The sequence below is a fragment of the Hypanus sabinus genome, chromosome 6, assembly GCF_030144855.1.
Source record: "Hypanus sabinus isolate sHypSab1 chromosome 6, sHypSab1.hap1, whole genome shotgun sequence".
Classification (NCBI taxonomy): domain Eukaryota; kingdom Metazoa; phylum Chordata; class Chondrichthyes; order Myliobatiformes; family Dasyatidae; genus Hypanus; species Hypanus sabinus.
In genome coordinates this window covers 7,877,257-7,896,719 of record NC_082711.1, presented here as the reverse complement: position 1 = coordinate 7,896,719, position 19,463 = coordinate 7,877,257, and the positions used below count along the sequence as shown (strand labels likewise).

At 42.3% G+C, this 19,463-nt stretch overlaps 1 protein-coding gene across 1 annotated transcript in view; it reads right to left on the bottom strand.

Moving 5' to 3' along the window:
• The window catches only part of cpsf1 (cleavage and polyadenylation specific factor 1), a 151,079-nt gene that overhangs the window by 64,215 nt on the left and 67,401 nt on the right, over positions 1–19,463 (bottom strand). The window contains exons 11-17 of the mRNA XM_059971633.1: positions 19,025–19,112; positions 17,029–17,151; positions 16,425–16,476; positions 14,051–14,145; positions 11,626–11,700; positions 7,848–7,928; positions 455–556 (exon numbers count right to left, since the gene is read on the bottom strand). Coding sequence (XP_059827616.1) covers positions 455–556; positions 7,848–7,928; positions 11,626–11,700; positions 14,051–14,145; positions 16,425–16,476; positions 17,029–17,151; positions 19,025–19,112 — 616 coding nt within the window. The remainder of the gene's footprint in view (positions 1–454; positions 557–7,847; positions 7,929–11,625; positions 11,701–14,050; positions 14,146–16,424; positions 16,477–17,028; positions 17,152–19,024; positions 19,113–19,463) is intronic.

Sequence of the window (19,463 nt, the reverse complement as noted above, 5' to 3'; positions counted from 1 at the left end):
GCTCTTTCAACCTATCCTCACAAGATCTTCTCTCGAATCCAGGAAGACCCCTGGTAAAACTCCTCTGCTCCCTCTCAAAGTGTCCACATCCTTCCACCAATTAGGCAAGCAGAACTCATAATTTTAAGGGACCCAGTTTTATGGTGATTAGAGGAAAGCATAGAAGGTGATGTCAGAAGCAGCTATATTAAGGAAATTCAAGAAACTCCTATACGTGGATGATAGAAGAATGGAAGAGTTGGAAGAGTTAGATTGACCTTAGAGTAGGTTAAAAGGTCAACATAACATTGTGGGCTAAAGGGTCTGTACTGTGCTGTAATGTTTTATCTTCTAAGTTCTAGAATTGAATACAATACTCTATGTGATGTGCAATATACTGTGCTGGGAGATTAGGTTTAAATAACTGGTTAAAACATAAAACTTAACAGAAACTCCTAACTATCTTATTGCATACCTTTGTATTCACCTCATCCTTCTTATCGGAAGCAATCACCGTCCACATGTCGTGGCAACCAGGAAGTTCAAAGGTTGTCACCACCTGGGCTCGGATACTTCGCTGTTTGAAGACAAAGCACAGGGTTATCTGGTTAGCTCACCTTTCGGAACAATCACCATTGCACGCACTCTGGCAAGCCTCACTATTGTATGGGACAAACATTTTTAAGGGGATTTAAGCACTTAAAATATCCATTTAAGGGAATGCTACTCTGGAGCATTCCATGAGGAAGTGGAATAAATTGATCCAGAGATCAGTCACAAACAAATTTCTTTGGAATGACAAATGCTTTGCCACCTTGCATTATCTGCTGACCCAAAGCAAAACCAATGTTTAGATTCTTCGTAGAAGGCATGGCATAGTCGCAGCAACTCAAATCGGAGAAGGCAAAGTGTCTACGGGATAGAAGTACTGTAATAGCATGAAGAGACCCCACCATCCAGGTCATGCTCTCTTCTCACTACGGCTGTTTCCATTTAGCAGGAGCTCCGTAGCCTTACTTCCCACACCACCAGGTTGAGGAACAGTTATTACCCTTCAACCATCAGCTCCTGAACCAGCATGGATATCTTTACCTACAACACTGAACTGATTCCACATCCCTCTTTCCAGGACTTACCAACTCAGGTTCTCAGTTATGTTTTAAACTGCATAAATTGTCTTCCCTTGCACATAGATTTTTAACCTTTATGAATAGTTTGTCATAAATTCTAGTGCGTCACTTTATTTTTCTGTAAATGCCTGCAAGAAAGTGAATCTCAAGGTAGGATATGTTAACGTAGTGTGCGATAATAAATTTTACTTTCACTTTGATGAGTCATCGGCCTGGAGGAGATGGTGGCCAGCAGCAGCAGGTTAAACCAGAAGGGATATACAATAAAACTGAGCATTTTAATATCAAAAACATAGCTTGACAGGAAACCACATCAGTGAGAACGGGAATGACAGTCTTTGCAAAGGAGCTTTGGATGTCTTAAGTTTATAGAAACTGGATTAGGTAAGGATGGTTAAGGCAGCATTAGGAAAATGAAGTCTTATAGTTATGGATGGGACAGTATCATATCGCCAGCAGTCGGGACTCAATTCCTGCCATAGTCTGTAAAAGGTTTGTATGTTCATCCTCTGACTGCATGGGTTCCCTCCCACAGTACAAAGACATACGGGTTAGTAAGTTGTGGGCATGTCGGTGCTAGAAGCATGGAGACACTTGCTAGCTGACCAGCTCATCCTTGGACTATATTGATCTTTGACACAAATAATTAATTTCACTGTGTTTCTATGTATATGTGACAAATAAAGCTAATCTTTCATCTTTTAACTGAGACATGGATAAAAACCATTACTCATAACAAGTATAATGTTGTCTTCCACAGCTCAATGCTAAAGATAAAAGGTTACTTGAAGAATTGTGCTACTTGTCAAAGAGTCAGTTAAATAACAGAACTATCCTTGGGTGTTTACAGACTTTACCAATGATCTCTGGAAAAGTCCTGGTAATCCCAAGAGTTAATTTAGCACCACTGGCACTAAAATCTGCAAGAGTAATGTCTCACTAAAGCAGATAGTAGCTGGGTGCAAACTGATAACCAAGTCAAGAGTTATGCAGCACAGAAACAAGCTCTTCAGTCCATGCCAGCAAACTGCTTACTTGACAAGAGTCCCATTTCAGAATCACAATCAGGTTTAATATCACTGACGAATGTTGTGAAATTTATTTTGTGGCAACACTACAATGCAATATATATATATTTTTTTAAATCTAGAAATTACAATAAGAAATATATAGAGTGGATCCTAGCTCATCAGGACCAGTACATTTTGGCCCAATCAGACTGCTGCCCCAATTAGCTGGAGTTTCATGGCAATAGTTAAAAGGTAGAAAAAAGACAAACCAATGTTTAACTGAGTAACAAATTATGTATATAAATGAAAAAGTAAATTAGAACACTATCAACACTACCACAGTACTATAAAACTGTAATAGTTCCTAACAGTTGTTTTAGTGGTTGGCTGTCATATCCAACAATGACAGGGAACCTGGGCAGGAGAGTTTTTAAATGTGGAAGCTGCTGCATGGGGCAGTTGTGCTCCCGACCTCAGAAATCCAGGTCCAGTGGTACGAACAGCTGTCACAATTAGGCCTTCCTTGGTTGCAGTGGGTGACCATGACATCTTCTGTGCCTCGTCATGCCCCTCACTCTTCAGATTGTAACAGAACCATCTTCCCAGTCATCAGATCTCATCCAACCAGTCCGCTGGAGATGATTTTGCATATTAGGACAGGTAATCCACCAGCATACAAGGTCCACAGTTTATTTCTCGTGTCAGAGCAGGTAACCAGGTGTGCCCGCTGTCGCATGCAAACAGCTCCTTGGTGCCGCAGGTGAAATGTGAGTATATGCTGCCTTGTTCTTTTGATTGACTGTAAATGAATAAAAGTTTCCAAGGTTGTCAAGCCGAGGAGTGGTAGTGGGGACAAGCTCCTCACGTCGTGCGCCTGAAATAGCCTCTGACAACCAAGTCAACTCCTGGCCTTCTCGTGTGGCTTAGCCTCTAAGCCCAGCAGAACAGTTCCTACTGACAGGAGAAGGGGCAAAGGTGAGTCCTGGCACTTTAAAACCAGTGCTTCCGGTAGGTGGAGCTCATCAGCCTGGGAAGGCAGTCCATCTAAGAGAGGGAAAACTCTGATTTAAAACCTTGCGGCCATACCCACCTATGGGAAAGGCTTTGGGAGTAAACCCTGAGGACAAATCCGGAGCTGGAGTCCCTAAGGCAGTCCGATGTTGCCTTCAACCTCATTCTGGCAACTCCCTTGACGTCACCAGAGCCAAGTTGCATCGACCCTTGCCCTTCCCTTGGACAACGTTGGTGTCGTGGAGAGGGGAGACTTGCTGCTTGGGCAACTGCTGGTCTTCCATACAACCTTGCCCAGGCCTGCACCCTGGAGAGGCTGAAGCAAAACTTTCTAGGCGCAGATCCATGGTCTCTCGAGACTAACGGATGCCATTCAAATGAATAAAATCAGTGCAGACAATGAACTACCTTCATACAAGTTTTGATAATTGCATCCTCCAAATCTTCATTTTCATTGTAACATTCAAGATGATCGCTTACACCTTCAAATTCTTCGTAGCCCTAACTGGCTAAAGTAGTGAAATCATTTCATTCTCACTCCCGTCTGTTTCTGCATCTACAAGTCCAAATGCTTGAAAATACAGTGAACAAGACTGTTCTGAATTGTCTATCTGCTTATTTCTCACCAACTATCAGTGACAAAAATCACTGCCTTTTAAACAGAAGCACACACAAGCGTTGCTATTTCAAGACTGTTCACTCTAAGCACAGGTAGTGTGTTATGGCCACACAAGTGCACGCAACTGATGCTAGTTAGAAACTGTTCGACAACAGTCTCCTGCCTGCAATTAAGTGGCACAGTGTCCCAAATAAACAAAGGGAATCTCATCTATTTTCTCAATGAGTTTTTGTTCTTAACAGTTGTCCCAAATAAGCAGCTGCCCCAATTTACCAGAATTCACCATATATGATAAAAAATAAATTAAATAAGTAGTGCAAGAAGAGAGTAAAAAAAATAAGAATAGTGAGGTAATGCTCATGGATTCATTATCCATTCAGAAATCTGATGGCAGAGGGGAAAAAGCTGTTCCTGAAATGTTGAGTGTGTGTCTTCTTGCTCCTGTACCACCACCTTGATGGCAGTAACAAGAAGAGGGCACGTCCTAGCTGACGGGGATCCTTAACGATGGATGACTCCTTTTTGAGGAATCACCTTTTGAAAATGTCCCTGATACTGAGGAGGCGAGTACCCCTGCTGAAGCTGGCTGAGTTTACAACTCTCTGCAGCTTTTTCCAATCCTGCACAGTGGCCCCTCCATATCACACAGTGAGGCAACTAGTTAGAATCTGTAGAAATTTGGAGAGTTGCTTGTGACCTACACTGAATGCTAAGCTTGTAAACCATAAACCTTTTCTATCCATGTACTTGTCCAAATTCCTCTAAACAATAGACAATAGGTGCAGAAGTAGACCATTCGGCCCCTCGAGTCTGCACCGCCATTCTGAGATCATGGCTGATCATTCACTATCAATACCCAGTCCCTGCCTTGTCCCCATATCCCTTGATTCCCCTATCCATCAGATATCTATCTAGCTCCTTCTTGAAAGCATCCAGAGAATTGGCCTCCACCGTCTTCCGAGGCAGTGCATTCCACACCTCCACAACTCACTGGGAGAAGAAGCTCTTCCTCAACTCTGTTTTAAATAACTGACCTCTTATTCTCAATCCATGCCCTCTGGTACTGGACTCTCCCAACATCTGGAACATATTTCCTGCCTCAATTCTATCAAATCCTTTAATTATCCTAAATGTTTCAATCAGATCCCCTCTCAATCTCCTCAATTCCAGTGTGTACAAGCCCAATCTCTCTGCATAAGACAGCCCTGCCATCCCAGGAATCAACCTAGTGAATCTACGCTGCACTTCCTCAATTGCCAGAATGTCCTTCCTTAAACCTGGAGACCAAAACTGTACACAATATTCCAGGTGTGGTCTCACCAGGGCCTTGTACAAATGCAAAAGGACATCCTTGCTCTTGTACTCAATTCCTCTTGTAACAAAGGCCAACATTCCATTTGCCCTCTTCACTGCCTGTTGCACTTGCTCATTCACCTTCATTGACTGGTGAACTAGGACTCCTAGGTCTCTTTCCATTTCTCCCTTACCTAACTCTACACCATTCAGACAATACTCTGCCCTCTTGTTCCTGCTTCCAAAGTGGATAACTTCACATTTATTCACATTGAATGACATCTGCCAAGTATCTGCCCACTCACCCAGCCTATCCAAGTCTCCCTGTATTCTCCTAACGTCCTCTTCGCATGTCACACTGCCACCCAGTTTAGTATCGTCAGCAAACTTGCTGATATAGTTTTCAATGCCCTCATCTAAATCATTGACATAAATCGTAAAGAGCTGTGGTCCCAATACAGAGCCCTGTGGTACCCCACTAGTCACCTCCAGCCAGTCCGAGAAACACCCATTCACTGCTACCCTTTGCTTTCTATCTGCCAACCAGTTTTCTATCCATGTTGAAACCCTGCCCCCAATGCCATGAGCTCTGATTTTACTCACCAATCTCCTATGTGGCACCTTATCGAATGCCTTCTGAAAATCTAGGTACACAACATCCACTGGCTTACCCTCATCTAACATCCTTGTTACACCCTCAAAAAACTCCAACAGATTAGTCAAGCATGATTTGCCCTTGGTAAATCCATGCTGGCTCGGCCTAATCCTATTTCTGCCATCAAGATGTGCCACTATTTCGTCCTTAATAATGGACTCAAGCATCTTCCCCACGACATTGGAATTGTATCCATCTCTACCACTTCCATTGGCAGCTTGTTCCATATACTCACCACCCTCAGTGTGGAGAAAACTTGCTCTTTAAATTGTTCTCCTCTCGTCTTAGATCTATGGCCTGTAGTTTTAGAACTCCTCTACACTGGAGAAAAGACTATGACCATTCACATTTTTTAAATCCCTTGTGATTTTCTATGCCTCTACTGTCACCTCACAGCCTTTCACTCTGGGGGAAACAGTCCCAGTCTCTCCTTATTGTTTCTGCAAAACCCGTCAACCTTTTCTGCATCCTCTCTAGATTAATCACTTCCAATCCTTTCTATAGCTGGTTGAACTAAACTGTGCACAATAGTCCAAGGGCAGTCTCATCAACATTAACATAATGCCCCCAACTACTGTACTCAGTGCCCTGATTGATGAGCCATACATCTTCTTTGTCACCCTGTCTACCAAAGTTGCCACTTTCAGAAGAACGAGGGGAGAGTTTAAAAGGGGGAGAGAAGGAATGTCTCATCGAAACTTAGCAAATCATGAAAAGGCCTATTTAGAGTGGATGTCTTCCATAATGGGGAGCCTAAGACCAGCGGGCACAGCCTCAGAATAGAAGGACGGAGATGGGAAGGAATTTCTTTAGCCATTGGGAGGTGAATCTGTGGAACTCATTGTTAAAGATAGCTGTGGAAGCCGAGTCATTGGGTATATTTAAAGAGGAGGTTGATAGGTTCTTGATCAGTCAGGGCATCAAAGGTTACAAGGAAGAGGCAGGAGATGGGGTTGAGAGGGATAATAAATCAGATATGATGGAACGGATGAGCAGACGTGATGGGCTAAAATACCCAATTCTGCTCCTATGTTTAATGGTCTTTCCAGGGAGCAATGCATTTATATCTCCAAGGGTGTTCTACAACACCCTACAGCCTGCCATTAATTGTGCATGCCCAGCCCAAAATGCATCGCTTCACACTCGTCCAAGTGAAATTCCACTACAACTTCCCTCTTAACCTAACCAGATTCAACTTCTCAGATACATACCACAGGCAATTTACAATGGGAAACTAACCTATGAAACTCCACTACAGACTGTCCCTGTTGGAAACCAATGACGTACAGAGACTCTTTACAGAACAACACTGGAGTTGAACTCTGAACTCCAGAACACCCCGAGCTGTACCAGCGTTACTACCATGGTGTTATTTCTAGGATCATTCTTGTAAATCTCCTCTGGACCCTCTCCAATGCCAGCATAGTCTTTTTCAGACATAGATCCCAAATGATGCTGTTGATTAGCAAGAATTCTTAGGTTAGAAAGGAGAGATAAATCAGAGTGGAGAAGTCAAGAGTTCTGCAGCTTTGCTTTGAGGAGTTTTGGAGGAAATGAAAGGTGAGCTGATTCTAGCTGTATTCATAACACCCAGGAACTCAGTAAGCCAGGCAACATCTATGGAGGGGCCTAAACTGTTGACATTACAGTCCGAGTAGTGTCCCATATCCTGCACTACTTTTTTTCTACCTTTTCCCCAAGATCCACAAACCTGACTGTCCAGGTAGGTCCACTGTTTTAGCTTGCTTCTGCCGCAGTGAACTCATGCCTGTATAGCTCAATTCCGTTTTGTCCCCCTTGGTTCAGTCCCTTCCTTCTCAACCATTTCAATCACTTTAAACTCCCTGGCCCTGATCGACTCATCTTCACTGTGGACAGACAGAACCTATAGACTTCCAACAGTCCTGATGAAGGTTCTCGGACTAAAATGCCGATTGTTCATTCCCCTTTATAGATGCTGCCTGTCCTGCTGAGTCCCTCCAACATTTTGTGTACATCATTCAAGGTATGCAGAATATCAGCATATGCAGAATATCTTGTGTTTATAAGACAACAAATGCAGTTAGATAAGGTTTGCAGCGTCTACACATTGCATGCAAAGTCTTGTCAGAGTCTAAGCTGATATCAAGAGGCTGAGTGCAGCCCATTACCTGCAGAACAGAGAGTGCACCATTCTTTCCATATCCTGAACATACCACTACCTCCAGGTCAGGCTCCGGATTATTCTGAAACTAAAAACAAAATGGAAGGTTAAACAAAATGCACTGAGACAGAACGCAATATAGAAGATGCAAATAACTCATACTGACCACCACCATTGTGCAGGAGCTTCAGGAGCCTTAGGTCCGCACAACCAGGTTCAGGAACAGTTAATACACCACAACATCAAGCTCCTGAGCTAGTGTGGAAGACACCACTCACCTCAACTCTGAACTGATTCCACAACCTACTTTCAAGAACTCTACAACTCATGTTTTCAGTATTAATTAACCATCTGTTTGTTTATTTATTACAGTCTTCTTTTGCACATTTATTGTCAGTTTCTGTTTATGTATAGATTTTCATAAATTCTATCGTATTTCTACGTTTCCCTGTAAATGCCCACGAGAAAATTAATCTCAATATTTATTATATTAACATATTGTACTTTGATAATAAACTTACTTTGACTTTGGAAATACCATATGAATCTGTCAAATTTCCTTTTAAAGAACAATAATTACACATCGTCCCAAGATGCTGATGGTGACTTCCCCTGGCAGAGGGATGAGATCTGCACTAACTGGGCTTGTCTCGCAAAGGAGTTATTTCGTAAAAGTAAAGAACAGCAAGGTGTTTAAGATAACCGTGCAGGACCATTTGGCTAAACTGTTATTGCATTAGGGGAGGGGGCATTCATCCCATTAGGTCCATTCTGGCTCTCATTTAGAAACACCACCAATTCTGTTAAGTCATTCAAATCCACCCACCTCACAGGCAACATACTTTGGGTGTTAACCACTTTCCGTGCCAGAACAGCTCCTCTTATAATTTAAAGATTAAAGAAATTATTTGTCACATGTACATCGAAACATTGAGTGAAATGAGTTGGTTTATGTCAGTGACCAGCACATTCCGAGGATGTGCTGGGGCCAGCATACAAGTGTCACCACAGTATGCCCAAAAATTACTAACCCTAACCCATAATTTGGAAATATGGGAGGAGGAAACTTAAAACAGCCACAGGGAGGACACACCAACTCCTCACAAGCAGCAGTGGAATTGAACTCGGGTCACTGGCACTGTAAAAAAGTTACATGAACCACTACACTGACATGCCACCCGAAGTTTAAAATCTGTGTCCCTTGGTCACAGACTGAACAGAACACAGAAAATGGCCTTTCAGCCCATCAAGTCTGAGCTGAACATCAAGCACTCATTTCCACTAATCCTACACTGCCCATTTTCATTCTCCCTTCATTCCAATCCACCCATCCCTAATTCTACGGCTCACCTATATACAGTGGTACTTGAAAGTTCGTAAATTTTCTCAATTTCTGCATAAATATAACCTAAAATGTGATCAGAGCCTCACATAAGTTCCAAAACTAGATTAACCCAATTAAATATCACAAAAAATGATACAATATTGCACATTTGTTGGGGAAAAGGTAGGCGAACCTTTGCTTTCAGTAACCGGTATGACCCAATTATACAGCAATAACTCTAACCACACGTTTCCGGTAATTGTTGATCAGTTCTGCACATCAGCCTGGAGGAATTTTAGGCTATTCCTCCTTACAAAACTGCTTCAACTCTGGGACGTAAGTGGGCTTCCTTGCGTAAACTGCTTACTTCAGGTCTTTCCACAATGTTTCCATAGGATTAAGTCAGGACTTTGACTTGGACATTCCAAAACATGAAATTTCCTTTGCTTTAACCATTCTTCGGTGGACCAACTTAGCTTAAATGTTTAGTGTCATTGTCTTGCTGTATGACCCACTTTCTCTTGAGTTTTAGTCCACAGGCATTTTCCTGTAGAATTTGCTGGTACAATTCAGAATGTGTAGTTCCATCAAGGATGGCAAGCTGTCCTGGTCCTAAGGCAGCACAGCAAGCCCAAACCACGACACTGCAAGCACCATGTTCCACAGGTGGGATAAGGCTCTTGTGTTTGTCAAATGTAACACTACTCATTTAAGCCAAAAAGTTCTATTTTGGACTCATCCATCTACAGAACATTCTTCAATAGCCTTCTGGCTTATTCAGAAAACTTCATAAGGCAGCAATGCTCTTCTTGGAGAGTAGTGGGTTTCTCCTTGCAATCCTACTAAGCACACCATTGTTGTTCAGTGTTTGCCTGATGGTAGACAAATGAACACTGACATCAGCTAATGCAAGAGAGGCCTGTAGCTCCTTGGATGTTACCCTGGAGTTCTTTGTGACCTCCTGGAATATTACACACCCTGCTCTTGGAGAGATTTTTGTTGGTTAACCAGTCCTGGGGAGAGTAACAATGGTGTTGAATTTACACCATTTGTACACCATCTGCCTGACTGTGGATTGGTGGAGCCCAAATGGTTTTGTATCCTTTTCTAGACTGGTGACCATCAATAACTTTGTTTTATCTGAGGTCCTCAGAAACTTCCCTTGATCAAGGCACGGCACACTTCCAAATGTGTGGTCAAGATTTACTAGAACGTTACCTGGGTTTCAGCACCTAACTTATAGGGAAAGATTGAACAAGTTAGGTCTTTATTCTTTGAAGCATAGAAGGTTGGTTGAGGGGGGACTTGATAGAGGTATTTAAAATTATGAGGGGGATAGATAGAGTTGACGTGGATAGGCTTTTTCCATTGAGAGTAGGGGAGATTCAAACAAGAGGACATGAGTTGAGAGTTAAGGGGCAAAAGTTTAAGGGTAACACGAGGGGGAATTTCTTTACTCAGAGAGTGATAGCTGTGTGGAATGAGCTTCTAGTAGAAGTGGTAGAGGCCAGTTCGATATTGTCATTTAAAGTAAAATTGGATATGTACATGGACAGGAAAGGTATGGAGGGTTATGGGCTGAGTGTGGGTCAGTGGGACTAGATGAGAGTAAGCGTTCGGCACAGACTAGAAGGGCCGAGATGGCCTGTTTCCGTGCTGTAATTGTTATATAGTTAAGATCATACTTTGATAGTGAAGACACAGGTTTATGTTCTTTAAGTAGGGCAGGGCTTCCCACACTCACATCTGATTGTCATCCCATTGATTGAAACACCTGACTCTAATTTCCCATTTAAATGAACTGATAATCCCAGAGCTTCACATACTTTTTCAAATAAATACATGTGATATTAGATTATTTTTCTCAATAAATAAAGAAGTATAATACTTTTGTGTTACTTATTTAATTGGGTTCTCTATCTAGTTTTAGGACACATGCAAATCTGATCACATTTTAGGTCATATTATTCAGAAACAGAAAATTCTGAAGGGTTCACAAACTCTCTAGCATCACTGTACAAGTTACAGCGGCCAATGATCCGACTAACAGGTGGCACAGTAGCATTATGATTAACAAACAGTTTACCAGTGATCCCAATCAGGATTCAATTCTCGCTGCTGTCTGTAAAGAGTTTGTATGTTCCCCCATGTCTATGTGGGATTTTTCGGAGTGATCCAAAGGGTTAGTAAGCTGTGAACACGCTACGTTGGTGAGGGAAGAGTGCCATTACTTGCAGGCTGTCCAGCACAATCTTCCCAACGCAATAAAACTATTCTTTAATCTCCTTTAAGTCTGTCATTCTACTAGTCCTTTCTTCATCCCCAACACTCTTTGGAAAGTGGGAATGTATCCGATTTTCTCATAGGTGGAAAAATCCATACCCAAGACACTACCCTCCCACTCAGATAGACTGACCTGCTACATTTTTACTCTTCTTCTTAGCAACCAATTCTCACTCACCTCTTCAGAGAGGAAAGCAGGTTCTCCCATGGAAGCATTCACGCAAGGACCAATATTCAATATACTGTCACAGACCTGCAGGAAGACACCAAGGTTAAAGCAGAAGTTGATAGGTTCTTGATTAGTCAGGACGTTAAAGGTTATGGAGAGAAGACAGGGGAATGGAGTTGAGAGGAAAATAAATCAGCCACGATGAAATGGCAGAACAGAATTGACTGGCCAAATGGTCAATTTTTGTTTCTATGTTTACGGTCTTAAGTAAATTACTTTGACAGTAGGGAAGCCGGTGCATTTTCAAAACAGGCTTCCCTTCTTCTTCAGTCCTTTACCTCTTCCACCTATCACCTCACAGGTTCTCACTTCATCTCCCATCCCCACCCAACATTCTCCTCACCTGGTCTCACCTATCAACTTATATTACCCTCCTCCAACTGTGCCCACCCCCTAATTCTGACTTCTCTGCCCTCCCTTACCAATCCTGAAGGGCCTTGGTGTGAAACATCGACTGTTTATTCATTTCTGTTGATGCTGCCTGACTTGCTGAGTTCTTCCTGCATTTTGTGTTTGTTGCTCTGGATTTCCAGCATCTGCACAATCTCCTGTGTTTACAGTTCAAATTCTGGGTTTTAGCCCGTAGTGAGTCAAGGTACAGATAATACTTTCAAATCATAAAGTTCCTCAGAAAGGTAGCTCAACATATGTAACAAAAAGTTTGAAACAAATAGACAGACTTGAGCACAAAAATTTCTGCAGATGCTGGAAATCTTGAGCATCATTGTATGTTTTAATGTACAAGTTTTATTTTTATTTGGAGGTGCAGCTTAGAGTAGGCCCTTTTTGACTGCACTGCCCAGCAACCCACCAACTTTAACCCCAGCACATTCACAGGAAAACACAATGACCAATTAACATATTAATCGGTATGCCTTTGGACTGTGGGAGGAAACAAGAACAGCCAGAGAAAGCCCATATGCATGCGAGAAGAAACGCACAAATTTGCTTATGGTTGATGCCAGAATTTATACCTGACGTCCTAAGTTGTAATAGTATCCTGCAAATTATTAGCTACTATGGCACCCCGTGATAAGTAAATCTGAATCTGTGCTAAATTGCAGCATTTGCAATATTTTGGGTCTCCATGGTCACTGGCTCTCCATTAGCAGTGCAAGGCAAGTGAAGACAAGTTGTGCTTATTGTTATATGGTGAATGAGGATGCCCTTGGCCTGTGACTAATAACAAAAACTCAAGAGATTGCAGATGCTGGAGATCTACAGCAACGCACACAAAATGGTGGAGGAACTCGGCAGGTCAGGCAGCATCTGTGAAGGGGAATAAACAATCAATGTTTTGGGCTAAGACACTTCATCAGGACTCAGGTGCAAAACACTACAGCACAAAAACAGGCCCTTTGGCCCATCTACTCTGCCGAAATGTTAAATTGCACCCAGACCATTGCCCTCCATAACCCTCCCATCCATGTACCAAAAGTTGAAATCAAACCCAAATCTTACCACTTCCCTGGCAGCTCACTCGCACCACTCTGAGTGAAGACACCCCTCATGCTCTCCTAAAACATTTCACCTTTCACCATAAGCCTATGACCTCTTGTTCTAGCCTCACCCAACCTCGGTGGAAAAAGCCTGTTTACATTTATCTTGTCTATAACCCTCATCATTTTGAATACCTCTGTGAAATCTCCCCCATTCTCCTATGCTCCAGAGAACGAAGTCCTAATCTATTCAACTTTCCCTATAACCGAAGTCAATTCCCAGCATTATCCTTGTAAATTTTATCTGTACTCTTTCAATCATGTTGACATCTTTCCTGTGGGTAGGTGACCAGAACTACACACCATACTCTTTCATTCACAGCAGGAACACCCAAAATTAACAATTCTTTCTCCTCTTTGGTCACCTCAGTTGTGACTATGCAAAGAGAACAATTTGTCACAAGGAAGTGCGTCCCTGCTGAAATACAGACATTATCTATTAGCAGCAGCTTTACATGAATTGTTAAAGCCTGCAGGGTTTCAAAACCATTGAAAAAAGTGGTGAGTGTTGTCCACTCAGCCAGCTCCATCATGAGCACAACCATTGAGCACATTTTCAAAAGGCAATGCCTCAAAAAGGTGGCATCCGTTACTGACGATACCCATCACCCAGGACATGCCCTCTTCTCACTGACGACAAGCACTCAACATTTCAGAAATAGTTTCTTCCCCACCATCATCAGACTTCTGAACAGTCCATGAACCCATGAACATTACCCCACTATTTTTGCATTACTTATAAGAAATTTGTAAGAAATGTATAATAAATAGCAAATAACATAATAGTAATTTTTATGCACTGTACTGCTGCCGCAAAGCAAATTTCACGAAATAATAAACCTGATCCTGATGACAACTGACAAATCACATCGTACCTCAAAGGAATAGGTGGCTAGCTGAGTGCCTGATTGGGCCTCGTTCCCGTACACTTCAATCTCATCCATGTCATCCAACAGAGCAACATCACCAGCTGGAATAAACAATAACCATCGAGTTAAAACCTAGGACGAGAGATCATAGGTTAAGGGAAACCCAATGGGGAACTTCTTCACTCAGAGGATGGTGGGAGTGTGGAATGAACTGCCAACCGAAGTGGTGAATGTGGGTTCAACTGCAACAATTAAGATAAAGTTTGGATATGTATTTGGATGGGAAGGGTAAAGAGGGCAATAGTCCAAGTGCAGATTGATGGGTTTGGCATGGACTTGACGTTGCAAAGGGCCTGGGTCTGTGCTGTATTGCTCTATGACATAGGGTGGTGAAGTTGGAGAACAATCTCTCTCTACTACTGGTGGAAGCTAACTGTGGAAAGAGATGGTACCGTAAGGGACCGAGGCCGCCAACCATACACCATCAACTTGTCAGCTTTCTATTACAAATTCAACTTTATATCATGACATACTGCACACTGAACATGCTGCAGCTGTGTAAACCTTTGCTTCATTCCAGTTGGAATATTATATGGAGCACCCCTTGACAGGATGCTGCCTGGATTAGAGGATACGAAATGTAAGGAGAATTTGAACAAAGCTGGGTTGTTTTCTCTAGAATGAGGGAAGACTTGACACAAATTTATAAGATGACAAAAGTATCAGTGAAAATGTTATTCCTGCCAGAGCAGAATATCAAGTACCAGATGACGTTTTTAAGGTGAGAAGGGTGAAGTTTAAAGGAGATGTGAAGGGCAAGTTTTATTTGTATCATTATATCAAAGTTCAAAGTAAATTTATCATCAAAGTACATACAGTGGATTCCAGTTAATTGGTCCAATGGTGATCAGGGCAGCTGCTTATTTGGATCAACTGTTAAAGGAACAAAAACTAATTGAGAAAATAGCCAGGATTGCCTTCTTTTCTTTGGGACATTATGCCACTTAATTAGAACAGAAAACTGTTGCCGAACAGTTTCTAACTAGTGTCAAACATGTGGCTGTTAAGACACTGAACCGTACACAGAGCAAGCAGTTTTTAAATAAAATCATTTGCATGTGTTTGTGCTCAAAATGCAGTGACTTTTGTCATAGTTGGCGAGAAAAAAGCAGTAAGACAATTTGGAACTGTTTCGGTCACTGGCATTCAGGCTTGAAGATGTCAGAAACGGCTGGGAGTGAAAATGATTTCACTTCTTCAGGTTAGGGCTATGAAGAATTTGAAGGTATCAACAATAATCCCCACTGTTGCAATGGAAGGGAATAAAGATTTGGAGGATGCAATTGTTGAAAGTATTGTGTGCAGGCTGATCTTGTTCATTTAGTCAATTAAAACACAGCAGCGTATTCATTGTCATATGATTATTGCAGTGGAATCCGTGCGGGAGAGTTTTTAAAGAGTACATAAGCTGTTGCTCTAGGACAGGTCCACTCCCTTGACCTCAGAAGTCTGAGTCCAGTGGTACAAGTAGTCATCACAAACTGGGCCGTTCCTTGGTTGCTCTTCGCTCTCCATGAAGCGATGCAGAACATCCTACTTGTCCCTTGGATTTGATCTCATCCGCCCAGTTTGCCGGAGCTGACCTTACAGGTTAGAACAGGCATGTCTCCATTTCACCAGGGTATTGGGACTCACCAGCTACCTTCACTTGATACAGCCCACCCGTGAAGCAGTGTAGCGGGGTGTGGCCGCTGTTGCATGCAGTTACTCGGAGCCACAGGTGAGTGTCAGTGGGGTCCAAAGGTGAGTGAGCTGCCTCAGAATGGATACGACAAGCTCCTTCCCGAGAGGTGCTACCTCTCCATGGACACTCCGTACACGACAGTGTACACTGTGAATAACTATTAGGAACTAACACAGTTTTATAGTACTGTAGTACTATTGATAGTGTTCTAATTTGTTCTGGATCTCATTTAAATACATAATTTGTTACTGAGTTGTACAGTAGTTTGTCTTTTCTTATTCCTTTATCACTACTGGTCCCAATGTGCCCCAAATAACTGGAATCCACTGCATATGGCACTCTGTACTACTTGGAGATTCATTATCTTGTGGGCATTCACACTGGAGACAGAGTGGTTGGTGCCCTGAAGGGGTTGCATGACAGGAGTGGTGGAAGCAACTAAGTAGGGAATGGGGGATAAGAGTGATGTGCCACACAGGCAGAAAGGATTTAGTTTAACTCTGCCTTGTGCTTGGTGCAGACAGCCTTTGCTGAAGAACGTGTTCACTTGCTATAATGTTCTGTGCAGCTACTGATGAGTTGCACCCACTCCTCGGATGTGTAAGGAAACAGCCAATGGTTCCAGGAGATGCTCACCAATCCAGCCAGCAGACAAATCCAGGCGCTTCTTTTTGTTGGGTGGCTCTTCCTGCAGAACAGAACAAAACTTGAACAATCAGCAATACTGGCCAGGAAAATAATGCTTTTACCTTCTATACTACAAACTAACATTTCCCTGTGGTAGCAGTGAGCAACTAACCTTTCCCCATAGATTAACCTGAATGTGAACAGTACATTGACCTGCGATTTCGGCCCAAATGACCACTCTTCAATGTCCATGGATTTTCTCCTTATTTAGAAAATAGTCTGCACATTTATTTCTATTCCCCAGGGCTGAAATGGTTGCCACAAGTGGACACAGGTTTAAGGTGCTGGGGAGTAGGTACAAAGGAGATGAAAGTGTCATTTATTTCAGCCCTGGCAAAAGTCTCTGACTGACCATTCTATGTATGCCTCTCATCTTGTACATCTCTATCAAGTCACCTCTCATTCTCCTTCGCTACAAAGAGAAAAGTCCTAGCTCACTCAATCTATCTTTATAAGACATCCATGTACCCACCCACGTTTTATTAAATGAGATTTTTTTTTCACTATTAAACACTAACAGCAAAGGTAAATTACAGAACATTACACGTAATACCTGTTTCTCACGATCTTTTCCAACGTCCATTGGAGCTTCCTGCAGTTTCTCTGTATACCTCAATAGAAGGGAATTGCCCAAACGGGACCCAAGGAACAGATAGCCTGGCTCCAGAGTAGTCATCTGTGAACACAGAAGGACCAGATTCAGATTTATTTATCACATGTACATCAAAGCATGGAATGAAATGCATCGCTTGCATTAACAACCAACACAACCCACAGATTCGCTGGATCGCCCCACAAGTGTTGCCACAATAGCCGTGCTGTTATAGCATGCCCACAATATTCAACAGCACAACAGAAGCCGCAGCAACAAAACAGTAAAAAAAACAACAACAGCAAAACAAGCCCATTTCCCACCCACTCACACACAAAGACAGGCCTCTAACCCCAGGACAGGCCACCTCTGGGCCTCTTGTCCTTGGCACGAGGCTCTCAGACATTGGGCCACAGGCCACCAGACAAGTTGACCTCGGGGTTTCAAGCATGATGAAGGGTCTCCCCCGAAATGTCAACTGTCCATTTCCCTCCATAGATGCTGCCTGACCCAGTGAGTTCCCTCAGCTTTGTGCATGTTGCATCAGGGACAGACCTTTAGTTCTACCATTCCACTGGACTCCATTTATCATACCATACATGGGAAGATATCACTCCAGGTTCTGTAAGCTCCAAATACCCTCAACCACTGAAGTCATTTCATGGAAAAGTTCCAGATTTTTGGCATCCTTTTGTGGAAAAACAGCTTTCTAATTTTTCTTCTTTAAGTAACTAACTTAATTTTACCATTCATCACACCTCATCAGTTCTCACCACATCAGAATATACCTTTCCCATTTCCAGTCCATCACATTTCAAAAGTTTCAACTCCAGAGATTCTGCAGGTGTTGGAAATACAGAGTAACACCCAAAAAATGTTGGAGGAACTCAGTAAGTCAGGCGGCATCTATGGAGTGGAAGAGTCTCAGCCCAAAATGTCGACTGCTTACTCCTATCCTATGATTGATTATTCCTGGCCTGTGAGTTCCTCCAGCAATTTGTGTGTACTCAAAATTTTAAACTTATTCAAATTGTACTTGATTGTCTAATCTCAAATCATCAGTAAATATGACGGAAACTTCTAAGCAATTACAGTAGCAGTTCTACAACAGCTCTTGTTCACACTCATGCGTGTGTGCATGTGTGTATATAAAAACACACATACACAAACAAACAGCACTGATAGATCAGGAAGCAACTTGGTGTTAGAAATCTAAGATCAGGGGGAGACATTACAGCCCTCCCATTTTTTTTCCAAGATAGTTCTAGCAGATGGTATGGCGGCAGGATAGTGTAGCAGTTAGTGTAATGCACCCAGAGAGAGTTGCCCAGGTTTTTTCTGTGGTTTATAATGACGACTTGGACTATAGACTTTTTTTTCAAGTCTTATAGTTTTTATATTCTGTGTTTTCCCACCCAGTCTTCTCATTATTTTTTTTGTGTCGGAGGAACAATTTGAGGGTTGAAGATTATGCTGCCTTTCTTTTCTTTCTTGGTTTCATGGCTACCCGGAGAATTGAAGAATCTCAGAGTTGTATACTTTGATAATAAATGAACCTTATTAGCACCAGTTGTAAGAACAGGGTTCAATTCTCACCGCTATCTGTAAGGAGTTGCTATGTTCTCCCTGTGATTGTATAGGTTTCCTCTGGGTGCTCTGATTTCCTCCCACATTCCTAGGCCATACAAATTACTGTTCGCAAGATGTGGGTGTGCTGTTATTGGTGCCAGAACCATAGCAACACTTGCAGGCTGCCCCCTGCAGTCTATGACTGTACTGCTCGTTATCAAAAGCGATGGATTTCACTGTATTTTTTGATGCACATATGACAAATAAAGCTAATCTTTAACATGCAGAATTCCATATAGGATTGAGTATGCTTACAAAACTTCTATTAGTACTTAACAAGGAGCTCATAAAAGAAGAAAAATCAGAATAAGTGAGTGCTAGAACTTACACAAGTGGTAAGGACACTGGCCGCTGCCTTGTCGAAGTGGAAAGCACGGACACTCCTCATTCCGTCAGTTATCAGAGTCAACACATATCTGTGGGGATGAAACAATGACAGCTGCTCAGATGTCATTTCCAGTACACATGAGCAAAAGAGAATGAAACTCCATCAGTAACTTTCCCCAAGCAGTAAGGCTGATCCACCCACCAACTCCACCGCTACTTCGTTATTTCCCACCAGTCACCTTATGTACAGTCTAGTATCGCTTTATGGACATATTATGTGATCCTACTATTTTTGTTATTGTGTTCATTGTCTTAGGTGTGTTGCTTGTGCTGCATCGGATGTGGAGCATTTCATTCTCAATACACTTCAGTACAGAAAATAACATCAATCTTAAATCTTGAAATAATTGTTATTCTGAATCTGAGTCAGCACAAAAAAC